We start from the raw sequence: 13543 nt of genomic DNA on the forward strand, positions 1-13543 counted from the left end.
GTTACTTTGCTGAATATGAGTTCATTCAGTGGTTTTTCCATTTGAAAGAGTTCCATTTTTTCCATCTTGCTGTACTATTATTATTGATCCAGGCTAAGATTGCTTTAATTTGAGCAGCTATGTAATAATTTGACAAATTCAGCACTGCTAATCCTCCATGTAATTTATTTTTTTTAACAATTTAAGTTTAAGCCGGGCTTTTCCTCTTCCCCAAATAAAGGTACTAAATAATTTGTCCCATTTATCAAACATGTTTTGTCGAATAAATATTGGTAAATTCTGAAATAGAAAAACAAATCTTGGTAGAACATTCATTTTAATAGTTTCGATTCTTCCTGTTATTGACAGTGGAATTACTGTCCATCTTTGTAGATCTTGCTTGAGGTTATTTTCCAGTGTTCCAAAATTGAATACTAATATTTTGTTTATTTCTTTGGAGATAATCACTCCTAAATATTTTAACTTGCTTTGTTCCCATTTGAGTTTCTATTTCAGTTGTATGTCTTGAGGTATTGGTTGACCTTTTACCATTTCCTCTGTATGAGCCATATTCAGCTCCATGCCACTAGGAGGGCTGTATTTGCTGAGTGGCTCGGCCGACCTCGGGTCAGCCCAGGTAGGCTTTTTAACCTAGGGAAACCAAAACACAGGTGTTGCTGATTTGGGAAGCAAACAGTTTTTTGACTGTGCCTATGTGCCTATGTGCATGTGGTTTGATGTGATGAGCAATTGGGGTTGTTGTTTTTGTTACGTGTATTTTGAGCTAAAGTTATTGCTGCTGTTATAAAGGAAAATAAACATCCAAGATAATTGTTACATCACTGAACTGTCCATTTTGCTATGTTCTAGTGCACTGGGCGCATGTCTAAACTTAAATCCTCCAGTACAAGACTTCGTTTAGGACTTAGTCAGTACAGCCTCTGTTTTATTTGTGTTTAGTTTATATCCTGATATATTACTGTATTGCTTGATCTCATCCATCACTTCAGTAATTGACTGGGTTACGTTAGATAAATAAATGATAACATCATCCGCATACATTGCTATTTCGTGCTCCTCCTGTCCGATCTGTATTCCTTGAATTCTATTATTTTTTTCTTATTTTTTTCTGCCATTGGCTCCATAGCCAGGATGAAGATCAGAGGGGATAGCGCATCTCCCTGTCGTGTACCTCTTGAAAGTTTAAAAGGTTTAGACAGGGTGTCGTTATCTCTAATTCTCGCATTGAGTGTTTTGTACATCATCTGAAGCAGACTTAGGAATTTTTCATGAAATTTAAATTTTTTGCATGTTTCAAATATAAAGGGCCACAGCACTCTGTCAAAAGCCTTTTCCGCATCGAGTGTTAACATAAGTAATTGTTGTTTTGTTTCTTGGGAGTGTTCCATTATATTTATTGTTCCTCTAACATTATCACTTAGGTGTCTACTAGGGACAAAACCAGACTGGTCTGAGTTTATGATATTAGGAATTATTCTTATAAGTCCATTTGCCAAGATTGATGAGAACAGCTTTTGATCAACATTTAACAATGAGACTGGTCGATATGATGCACAGTCTGTTGGATCTTTACCATTTTTATGAATCACAGTAATAATTGCAGAGTTCCATGTTGGGGCATATTCTTTATTATCTAGTGCCCAGTTGTACACTTTACAGAGGAGTGGTGTTAATTATTGGTGAAATTCCTTATAAAATTCGTTAGTAAAACCATCACTACCTGGACAATTCTCCTTTTTACTTCGTCTTATACTTTCTGCTACTTCCTCTTCTGTTATTGATTTAATGAGTTGATTGTTTTATTCTTCTGTAACTTCCGGCAGTTCAATGTTTTCTAAGTATTTCTGGATTTTTCCTATATTGGCTTCCTGAACCTCTGGTGTGTATAACTGTTTATAGTATTTGAAGAATTTATTTGCTATTTCTGTCCTTTTAAATCCATTTTTAGAATTACTGTCCCTTATTTTGGTTACATTCACTTTTATGCTTTGTTTTTTCAGCCGGAATGCTAGTAGTTTCTGTGCTTTTGGTCCGCTGTTGTAATGTTTTTGTTTTGTGAAAATTAGTGCTTTTTCAATGTTTTCCAATTCAATTTGATCTAACCTTTTTTTAATTTGCTTAATTTTGTTTAAAGCCTGTGTACATGTTTCCTTTTTGTGTTCGTTTTGGAGTTTATTTAAGGAGATTAGTCATTCCTTTTTCTCTCTCTCATTTTCTTTTACCTTATACGATGCCAACATTATTATCTCTCCTCGAATTACTGCTTCAGCCCCTTCCCACAGTGTGATGGGGGAGACTTCTCCATTATCATTAATCTCTATATATTGTTCAATTGTTGTCCTGATTGTATTCTTAATGTCGGCATCATTCAAAAGTGAATCCATAATGTTGGACTTTGTTCAATTCCTATTTTTAATTTCATGGATGTCATTGCATGGTCAGATACTTCTATTGTGCCAATATGGCAGTCTGATACCTTATCTAAATCTGTTTTAAATATAAAGAAGTAGTCTAGTCCGGAATCTGCATGAGAACACACTACAGCTGAATTAGAAGAAGTGCAATGTTGTTGCAGCTAGTTAATAAAGAGGCTCCATGATCACTCAAAGCAGTGGTCTTTATTTGCAAAAGAACCCAACACAACACGTGTACTTGAGTGTTTGCCAGTCTTTCTAATTTCTTATGTTCCTCTTTTGAAAGGTGTGTTTCCTGAAGAAACATTACATCTCCTCCCTCTCTCTTTATCTTGAGCAAAATCTTTTTTCGTTTAATCAGGTTATTTAAGCCATTCACATTTAGTGAGGTTATTTTAATTCTCTGTGTGGTTATTTTAATTAGTTCTCTCTGTGTTTCATTTTTGTCTTCCTCTCAGTATTTCCAAGCCCAAACCAGAAACAAAACCAAAAATGAATATAACGTAAACGAAAATTAAAACACGATAACATAAAAAGGCTTCCACATGTGCCACTCTTCTCTTTGGGTAGCTTTGTTGGTTTTCCATGTGTTTCCTGTCACATGGAACCTAGGGTCTATTTCTAGTTGAGACGCTTCCCTTAACAAAATGATAAGGTTTCTTTTACAACACATCACTAGATACAGCAGTTGTAGGGGAATCAGTTTATTAAACCTCTAAGATAATGTTGCATTTATTAATAAAATACGGGGGAACCAACCTTCTTCAGCTAAGAAGGATTCTATTTATCATGTCTTATAATGCTGATGTAGTGACAACGAATGGCCCAACAGTAGATCAATCTGATAATCTAAAGCGTAAATTCTCGACACAGGGATTGCTTATATTCAGCTCAAAAGGACATTGTCTGACCACGACTTGTATAAAAAGTATTATTTATTAAACACAATAATGGGAATGAATATGAATAATGAATAATACGACAAATGATATGGATGGTACGAAAAATGGGGATGCAAATGTAACGTTAATTTCTTGAATGAATGGTTGAGAGAATTTAAGCAAACTGGAAAAACAAATATCACCTCACGGACCAACTCTTATTCAAACCCGCTTAAGCATGCCAACTTTGTCAGCGACGCTCCTGTCAAAGTCTGCTCCGAACTGACACGAAGGACTCCAAGCATTCGTCTGTGGCTCCGATCTGTGCTGCAGTCTGCCAGACGAATCAAGCAAACCATGGTTGAGAGCCGATGTTGGACAGTTTGGACTCCCACAACGTGTCAGGGGAGATGCTGGTAGTGAGAACATTGATACTGCACGGTTTATGATTGAGAACCGAGGAGCAAACAGAGGTAGTTTTATGGTTGGACGTAGTGTTCATAATCAAAGAAATGAAAGATTGTGGGGAGAAGTAAACAGGGTGGTATCAGCATACTTTAAAGACCTTTTCCTCTTTATGGAAAATGCTGGAATTTTAGATAGCACTGACCCACTCCTGGTCATGACAGTACCCCCCCTCTAGGGACGGCTCCTGATGGACCAGACAAGTCAGGATAATGTTTGTAAAAGTCTGTGATGAGGTCAGGGTCCATGATGAAGCTCGCAGGAACCCACAATTGTTCCTCCGGACCATAGCCCTCCCAGTCCACCAGGAATTGCCTGCCCCGGCCCCTGTTGCACGCAGCCAGAAGGGTCTTGACAGAGTAGACAGGACCACCGTCAATCACCCGGGAGGGCGGAGGGGGTATGGCTGCGGGAACCATGGGGCTCTCCTTGACAGGTTTCACCCGGCTGACGTGGAAGGTGGGGTGAACCCTCAAGGACTGGGGCAGACGCAGGCAAACCGAGGAGGGACCAATGACCTTGGACACAGGATATGGCCCCACGAACCGTGGAGCCAGCTTCCTGGAGGCGACATGGAGGGGCGAGTCCCGCGTTGAGAGCCAGACCTTCTGGCCAGGCCTGTACACCAGAGCAGGTCGGCGCCTCCGATCTGCAGCCCTCTTCATGCAGTCCACACTGCGTAGGAGGACCCTGCGGGCGGCTGCCCATATGTGGTGGCAATGCCGGACCATGGCGTGAGCTGATGGGATGATGATCTCCTTTTCTACCTCTGAGAAGAGAGGAGGCTGGTAACCGAAGACACATTGGAACGGTGACATTCCGGTGGCTGAGGTGGGGAGCGAGTTGTGGGCATACTTCACCCACATCAGCTTCTTGCTCCAGGAGGCCGGGTTCTGCAACATCAGACAACGAAGACATGTCTCTAACTCCTGGTTGAGACGTTCTGTCTGGCCGTTAGATTCTGGGTGATACCCAGAGGTGAGGCTGACGGTGGCAGAACTTCTTCCAAAATCTGGAGATGAACTGGGGCCCCCAGTCTGAAACGATATCTTTAGGAAATCCGTGGATACGAAACACATGGGTCATCATAATTTCAGCTGTTTCTTTGGCGGATGGAAGCTTAGGTAAAGCAATGAAATGAGTCATCTTAGAAAATCGGTCCACCACTGTAAGGACAGTGGTGTTACCTTCAGAGACCGGGAGCCCCGTGACGAAGTCCAGAGAGATCTCTGCCCAGGGACGAGTGGGAACCAGGAGTGGCTGCAGCAATCCCATCTGCGCTCTGGAGGAGGTCTTGTTGCGGGCACAGATGGGGCGCGCCTCCACATACTCCTGCACTTCTCGCTCCATGGAGAGCCACCAGAATCTCTGGGAAATGACATGCATGGTTCTTTTGACCCCCAGATGGCAGGTGAGCAGTGAGGTGTGAGCCCAAGGCTTCGCTGGAAGGCGTCCTCAGCTTGAGAGGACCACAGGAACGGAGTCTGTGGAGACGTGAGCGCATGGAGGGGGGCAGCTATGGCGCTGAAGTTTCTGATAAATCACCTGTAAAAGTTAGCAAATCCCAAGAATTGCTGAACCTTTTTGTGACTATCAGGTGTAGGCCACTGAGCTACAGCGCTAATTTTTGCCGGATCCATTTGCACTTTCCAGGGGCTATGATGAAGCCGAGGAAAGATATGGAGTTGGCGTGAAATTCGCTTTTTTCAGCTTTTACATACAATCAGTTCTCCAGCAACAGCTGGAGAACCTGACGTACATCGCGGACATGAGAATCAGAATCTGGGGAGAAGATCAATATGTCATCTAGGTAAACATAGACAAAGTGGTTCAAGTAGTCTCTAAGAACATCATTGATCATGGCTTGGAAGACAGCAGGAGCGTTAGTCAACCCAAATGGCATAACCAGGTATTCATAATGCCCACTGGGTGTGTTAAAACCCGTTTTCCATTCATCCCCTTCTCTGATTCGGACTAGGTGATAGGCGTTTCTCAGGTCTAATTTGGTGAAGATTTTGGCCTGCTGGAGCTGAGCAAAAGCTGATGACATGAGTGGCAAAGGGTACCGATTTTTGATGGTAATGTCATTCAGTGGCCCATAGTCAATACATGGCCGGAGAGTCCCATCTTTCTTCCCCACAAAAAAGAACCCTGCCCCTGCTGGAGAAGAAGAGGGACGAATGAGACCAGCCTTTAAAGAGGACCGTTTTTGATTGTGTTTTTGTGTGTGTCTCTGTATGTGAATGTGTGCATGCAGTGAGCAGGAACATTACTATGATTCTGAGGCCAATACTGGCTTTCTTGCTTGGAGATTCAAGACAGTTCAGCAACACCTATGATGGCTTCTGTGAGGATTCCAGGCCTAATCTCCAGGACTGCCCCACAACCCAACGAGAATCTTTGTTAATAGGTGAACAGCTCTTTGGTGACAAGTGCAGGGAGGTTGTTTCCATCTGACACTTAATCCGTGGTTAAAGAAAGAGATGAGAGCCACCTTTGGGTACAGACAGAAGCTGGTTCATGACCAGGATGCAACATCTTCAGTCTTGGATGTCTTCCCTCGTTTCCTTGACATACCTGGATTGGTAAGGATATATATGAATTATTTCATAGTATTTTAAATATTTGAAAGCGTAATCCTTCTAAATGCAAAGCATACTTGAGTAACCTGTATATGGACATTGTATTGTAGTATCTGGTCTTCTGCAGGAAACTCTGACCTCCTGGGCTTTGAGGAATCTTTTCACTCGTAAATAATGTATACCTTTAACATAAACGTTGAGAGGCCATGACCATATTAGGCCCTCTCCTGTTTTGCAGTATATGCTCTGCCATGACCATATTAAGTCTTCTTCAACCCTTCTGTGTTAGTTGTATCAACACAACTCCCCTATATAATTCATGTCTGAGTTGCTGTATGTGTGTGTTGATTCTATTGGCTGAAACCACCCAGACATAGCATGCTGTCTGAGATGCTGTACTTGCTTTAATAAACCTTTTTATATATGAACAAGACAGTATCGGCGGAGAACTTCTTCATCATCTTCAATTCATCGCTGCATCATTTATACACAACAGTATCTCTGTTTAAAGATTGACGAGGATTTTTCCATGATGTTTGGGGACAAGTTATCTGGAAAGTTTCTCACAAAGTGGCCTTCACATTTCAAGAACAAAGTCATCACAGAATGCCAGAGTCTTCCCTTAAACCTTTATGTTGAGGAGCTGCAGGCAGCTTTTGACCCTGAGGCTGAGAATGACTATGGTAAATATGGACAGTTTTTCTGTGTCCACAATACACTCAGCTGCCTGTTTTAATAAGTCCCATATATAACAGCAAACTGAAACTAAATTAGCAGTCGCGAAATAAATGAATTCATCACTATGATCATTTGAATATTGACTGCAGTGTCAAAATTACCAAGGAGATGGGGGGGGGGGGATTTTAAATTTGTATTTAAAATCTTTAATAAATGATTAAATAGATTTCAAAAGTAATCATTCTTTCTTCTGTCTTAAGCACGCTATTTGTCTCCAAGGCAGGGATAGTTCAATTCAATTCAATTTTATTTGTATAGCACCAAATCACAACAGAAGTTGTCTCAGGACACTTTCCATATACAGCTGGTACAGGCCAAGCTCTTTTATCTACAGAGATCCAACAATTCCCTCATGAGCAAGAGGAAAAACTTCTTTTAAACAGGCAGAAACCAGGCTCTGGGTGGGTGGCCATCTGCCACAACCGGTTGGGTGAGAGAGAGAGCAAGAGAGAGAGAGTGAGACAGACAGAGAGAGACAGACAGAAATGCAATCAAAGAGAGAGAGCAAGAGAGAGAGAGTGAGACAGAGACAGACAGAAATGCAATCACAGTAACAGTGACAGTGGATGTAATAATAGTCGTAGCAGTTGCAGTGGATGTCAGGCAGGGCCATGGCAGGGGACATAGTGGTAATCCACAATCCAGATTCAGCCACTATCCATGGGAACCTGCAAGACGACAAAGCACAGAGACTCAGGGGAAGAAGCTAAGTTAGTAACACCTTGTGGTAGAACATGAAAGCATGCAGATGGAGAGGGAGAGAAGGACAGAGGAGCTTGGTGTATCTTTGGAGGTCCCCCGACAGTCTAATGCTATAGCAGCATAATTAGGGGCTGGTCCAGGGAAAGCCTGAGCCAGCCCTAACTATAAGCTTTATCAAAAAGGGAAGTTTTAAGCCTACTCTTAAATGTAGAGTCAGTGTCTGTCTAACAGACAAAGACTGAAAGATGGTTCCACTGGAGAGGAGCTTGATAGCTAAATGCTCTGGCTCCTGTTCTGTTTGTGGAGACTTTAGGAACCATAAGTAGACCTGCATTTTGGGGACGCAGTGTGTGAGTGGGGTAATAAGGTACTATGAGCTCTTTAAGATAAGATGGTGCCTGACCATTTATGGCTTTGTAAGTAAGGAGGAGGATTTTAAATTCTATTCTAAACTTTACAGGGAGCCAGTGCAGAGTGGCTAATATCAGAGAAATGTGATCTCTCTTCCTCGTTTTTGTCAGATCATGTGCTGCAGCATTCTGGAGCAACTGGAGAATATACAGCAACAAATTTGGGCAGCCTGATAGGAAGGAATTGCAATAATCTAGCCTGGAAGTTACGAATGCATGGACTAGTTTTTCTGCATCATTTTGAGACAGGATGTGCCTGATTTTTGCATTGTTATGTAGGTGAAAAAAGGCAGTCCTTGAAATTTGTTTTACATGGGAGTGAAAGAACATGTCCTGATCAAAGAAGAACTCCCAGATTCTTTACAGTGGTGCTGGAGGCCAGCACAATGCCATCCATAACTGCTGTGTCATCAGAAAGTACACTGTAAAGAATTGACTGTAAAATTTACAGTAAATACCTGGCAAAAAAGTTGCCAGTTAAGTATTGTAAAATCGCAGTTCATTACTGTAAAACTTATTACAACATATTACTGTAAATCTTTTACAGGTTATTGCTGTATGTAATTTACAGTTACTAATTGTTTTTGTTTTTAGAAAACAGCAATTCAATGTAATCTAGTTTACAACTTTTTCTTGTATTCTACTAAATTACAGTAATTACCTGGCAACTAAAGTTGCCAGGTAATTACTGTAAATAATAAACAATACAATATGTTGTCGTAAAATGTTTTTACAGTTAATTCTGGTTTTCACATCAGCTGCTTTGCAAATTATGCAGGTTGTGAAATGTGAATGAAACAAATACAAACACAGTGTCAGAGTTGCTACAAAATACAACTTTTATTAAAACCTACAGCATTTGTACAATATGTTCAGCTTATGTAACCTGAGGTAACTATTTTTCATAACAGTTCCTGAAATAAGAACTCCATGAATGGAGATAGGCTCCATTCAGACCAAATGTCCAGTAAAAACGGAGTACCCCCTTTCAAAATAAGTGCACTTAGTTTAGTGGTGCACTGCAGGATGCTGCCACAAGATAGTCAGGTGAAAACACAGCAGCTGTCCAGTGAACCAGAGTCAACTTTCGCCAGAATGCAGTCAGACATCACACTGTGGCAACTGATAATGCAAGCCTTAATACATTCACTGACATTCATGAACAGGCTAACATTAATATTTCAGCATAATTAGTCAAGTATTATTGTAGACTAAAACTGACCGTATGGGCATAAAGGCCCAATCTGAAATCAACCGGAGGTGAAATATTAAGAACAATGAGCCATTGCTTTTAATAATGTTAATACTTTGAACAGATTAACATGTGCAAAAGGTGCATGGATCAGGAAGAACAATTAACAATAAAAGAGCTTGCATGAAACCTCGCCAGAGCAGGTAGTATAGGGTACCAGGTACTGCGACTAATGGAAGCACAAACGACCGGGTAGAGAGCAGAGCAGAGTTGAGCCGTGCTGGTTGAAATGTGCCATAAGTTAGGCAGAAAGCCATTCAAAGTCCATAATTCTCCGAAGAAGAGAGGAGACATGAGGACTGACCTTCCCACTTCTTTGGCTCAGCTTTGCTGTCTTGGTGCCACTGTTTGGATTTATTCCGACAAAACATCTAAAATAAGAAAATAACAAAACTTTATGAAAAACTGTGCTCACAGCTGCTCAACAAGCCAGCAGAATCAATCAGGTCATACAATACAAGCCCATCGTTTGACGTTCCATGTGCAAATCTGCAACAAAAACTATGCTGTTTATTATTTTTCATTATCATTTAATTTGTGCAGTCCAGGCACTTAGGCAAGCTGAAATAGAAAATAGCTCTGCAATGCAATGACTACATGATGTAGAGTTATAATGGTTAAAAGGGCAGCTTGTATTTATTGCCACAAGACTGTGCGTTAATAACTTAATAACTTTACATTCATGTGACTGGGTGGAGACAGGGATTTGGTCTGTATTACAGTTGATGGATTAATAAAAGCTGTAGTTATTGCAATATGCAAGAGTAATTACCAGTAACTGAAAGAAATATGTTGACTAAAAAAAAACATGGTAAAAAGATTTTGATCAAAAATGGACAAAACTGTACTTAGACATGCTGAACACTTGTTTCATACCATGAAACAAGTGCCATATACACTCTATTATAACACAGCATGTTCACTGGTGTTGTGGTGTCTGGGTTGGCAGGTATACCACTGGGTAGATGGGTACATCACTAAGGAGAAAGCAGGCGATTTCAATGACTTTTTGGCTGATGGGTGGTATCCTGTTACCTGATATAAAAATAGGAGGGTATGCACCATAAACTGCTGTATACTACACCAATGAGCATGTCCCTCGCTTGAGAGGAGTCCACTGTCTGTTAGTGCTGGAAAATCAAAATAGTGTCTTGTCCAGTAGTACAAGTACAAACTACAAACACCTAGTTACCTTTGAATGAATTCCAGTGTGGCTGCTGTCTGCTCCTGGTACACCAGATTGAAGTTGTAGTAACTTGAAAACAATGCTGCCAGTCCTGCTACAAAGTTGGGGTGAGGAGGCACAAGCACCTGGCCCTCAATACTCAGCATCCACTCGGTGGTTGTGAGCACTTCACCTAAACATAAACAAACATATGGTTTATAAGTTAATGTTTTTTTCTTGTTGCTTTCCACATAAGTATATCCACAATAAACTGCTACATTAATGTATCCTACATATGGTCTTGGTCTTTGCAATGCTTTACAACATTTAAATTCCTGTTATGTGTTGATATGCTTGGCTAGTAAAGCTGACTGATAGAACACTAAGTGGTCTCCATGACAGCAGGCAACGTTTCAGATATGGATGTTGCTGCAAAAACGTGGATATTTCACACACACATCTTCCACCCAGCAGCACAGAAAGATCTATGTAATCGGCACAGCTTCAAGGTGGGCACCCAAGATTAGTGTGACCAATTTAGTTTCTGACCAAATGTGAAATATGGGCACAACCTGCCCTTCTGTCTCTGAGTTATGGTGTTGAACAACAGACAGAGAAGTGTTTCTGCAGAAAATAATGATATCACAGTAAAGCGGACCTTTAACCTTTTGGAATGAAAATGTCACTTAATTTTATCCTATTAGACATTTGTCATATTTAATGTATGGATTCTTGGCCAAAAAACATCACATAGGTCACAGTAACCCTGACCTCTGACCTCCAAAATCTAATCAGTTCATCCATTAGCCCAAATGGACATTTGTGCCAAATTTGAAGAAATTCCCCCTGAGTTCTGGAGATATGGCATCCAGCCAATGAGACATCACAGATACTGTATAGCATACCTAAGACAATTAGTCTTGGAGAGTCAGGAAGCAGCAGTGTTCTTTCGGCGTCAGCTGCTGTTGCAAACACCTAAAAACAAAGATAAATAAAATTGACAGACAATTGCTTTCAGTTTCACTGTTGAGTATATCATACCGATACAATACAACTTATTAGCCTACCTCTACAATTGACAGAAAGGGTAGGATGTGAAAAAATGGCTGCAGAAATGTCTTTCATAGGGTGAGTTTTTAGTTTTAAGAGTTGATTCCATGGCCTATACAGCTTCTAAGTTGACACAAAGTATCTGTACTTCTTCTTGAGTAAAGAACATGTGTACTTCTGCTATCTCTGCAAACTACAATAATTACACACTTACATCTGTCTGCAAAATGAGTCCGTCAGGGTTCTCTCTGAAGTATGCCATAAGCAGGAGGATCACACATGGGAGTGGATCACACTTGTCTTCGTTGTTGTACTTGACCAGGATGCGCTCCCTCTCATCTGCATTAGGCCCTGCTGGCTTCTGCTCAAAATACTTGAGGATCAGCTTCCCTTTGTCTTCTATGGCCTGCTCCATTTTATGCAGTATGTCAATGTCAGTGAGCAGTTGGAAATGGCTGTAAAGCTCTTTTGGTGTGAAAAGATATGGCCACTCATTCTTCAGCTCAGCGATTGAAGGGGGTGGGCTGGCATTGATAGTTTTTCTTTGTAAGTAGTAGGTTGCTTTCATTAAGTGAGTCAAATGTCCTCTCTCTGCACCAGATGGCCCCTCAGTGCTGTAGAGGTCTTTCATTTCTCTCTGTTTATCTTTGAGACTTTCTTCAGTTTCGTCCACTGGACAGTCAGGCTGCCATCTCACGCAGCCATATTGGTCAGCTGGTCCTCTAGCTATATCTGCAGGTGATTTTGAGACGTTTTTTGACTTCCTTCGTCTGGAGAGAGTGCTTCCACGATTAACATGTTCTATCCGTGTTTTTAACTGAGTCACAAGGGATCCAAAGCCGCTGCCAATCTTAGTGCCATCTTTCATGACATCGGCAAAGCTTCTGGGATGCTGCTTTACAATCATCCAGGCCACTGTCAAGCACTGAGACTTTGATGGATTTAATTCAGTCAGCCTCATTTCATCAACAATTATTCGTACCATTTCCCTGCGGTCTTTCGCAGAGGGACGTGTCTCCTGTGCGATGGCAGTTCTGATACCAGTGGGCATTCTGTTCCAAGGAACACTGAAGTTTTCAGGCCAGGCACTTAAATTCACTGTCATTCTGGAGCTTTCATTGCTCGACAGACTTGGAGAGGTAGAGGGGGACTGAGAAGATGAAGGATACTGTGTGACGGTACTTAACATTAAGTCAGAGGGTTCGAAGGCAGTCAGTGACAAATGTCTTGGTTGGTCTACAAGGACAAAAAAAAAAGAGTCATAGCACTACTTAATATCTACAAACAACGTGATAATGGAATTTTCTTTATTGCGTGTTTTTATAAGCAATATCTGAGAAATACCTTCGGTTTGCCATGCACTGATGAGCCTCCGACACTGGATAGGTGTGATGTTAGCAGCAAGATCCTCTTCTTTAATGAACTGCAGATCAGTTTTGGATTCCACACCAATGCTTTCCAACTTGTTCAGGAGGGACTGTAGTTTATCTTCTGGTAAACTGGGCAATACAGCCAACACAGCTTGTTTTATGTCCTCCCCCAGCGTTGCCATGTCAGTATATATCTGGGAGAGAGTGATGGATTATGATTACTGATGTACCATTCAAATTGTACCCCACTAAAGGATAATAATCAAGCAGGTCTTCCTGCTTCACACACATGTAGTACGACTCCTGGACAACCTCTGTTAAACTGTGAACACCCAAATCAGGAAACTCCACAGCTTGCTGCCTTCCCACAACAAAATATACAAAGTCGCCACGATGGATCAAAATCAATATGATCTCACCCATGTGAAGGCCCTCATCATCTTGTCCTAAAACAACATGCATTCCTTTTTTGTACTTTGTCCCTTTGACATTCACAGCGCACGTGGCTACAGTA

General features: G+C 41.2%; 2 protein-coding genes across 4 annotated transcripts in view; both read right to left on the minus strand.

Moving 5' to 3' along the window:
- Window positions 1-7377: 7377 nt before the first annotated feature.
- Window positions 7378-13543, minus strand: part of rnf103 (ring finger protein 103) — a 109857-nt gene continuing 103691 nt past the window's right edge. Inside the window, exon 6 of one of the 2 annotated variants that reach the window (XM_076738789.1) lies at window positions 7378-7748. In XM_076738789.1, coding sequence (XP_076594904.1) covers window positions 7728-7748 — 21 coding nt within the window. In that variant the 3' untranslated portion in view covers window positions 7378-7727. The remainder of the gene's footprint in view (window positions 7749-13543) is intronic. The other variant, XM_076738788.1, reaches the window with a different exon arrangement.
- LOC143325601 (uncharacterized) lies at window positions 9088-13212 on the minus strand. Of its 2 annotated transcripts, none has more exons than XM_076738792.1 (5): window positions 13004-13212; window positions 11874-12895; window positions 11515-11584; window positions 10637-10802; window positions 9088-9788 (listed from the first exon to the last, which is right to left on the minus strand). In XM_076738792.1, the coding sequence occupies exons 1-5, from the start codon at window positions 13209-13211 to the stop codon at window positions 9686-9688; spliced, it is 1569 nt and encodes a 522-aa protein (XP_076594907.1). In that variant the 5' UTR covers window position 13212; the 3' UTR covers window positions 9088-9685. The 2 variants fall into 2 exon arrangements, with proteins under 2 accessions (XP_076594907.1, XP_076594906.1); XM_076738791.1 differs by having other exon boundaries at window positions 9088-9815.

This window comes from Chaetodon auriga, chromosome 9 (assembly GCF_051107435.1).
Source record: "Chaetodon auriga isolate fChaAug3 chromosome 9, fChaAug3.hap1, whole genome shotgun sequence".
Taxonomy (NCBI): domain Eukaryota; kingdom Metazoa; phylum Chordata; class Actinopteri; order Chaetodontiformes; family Chaetodontidae; genus Chaetodon; species Chaetodon auriga.

Coding starts and splice junctions, on each gene's coding strand:
- LOC143325601 (XM_076738791.1), bottom strand. CDS start 13,211: ATGGCAACGCTGGGGGAGGACATAAAACAAGCTGTGTTGGCTGTATTG. Junction 11,585..11,873: donor GACTCATTTTGCAGACAGAT/GTAAGTGTGTAA, acceptor CTTTGTTTTTAG/GTGTTTGCAACAGCAGCTGA. Junction 9,816..10,636: donor ACACTGGAATTCATTCAAAG/GTAACTAGGTGT, acceptor TTCTTATTTTAG/ATGTTTTGTCGGAATAAATC.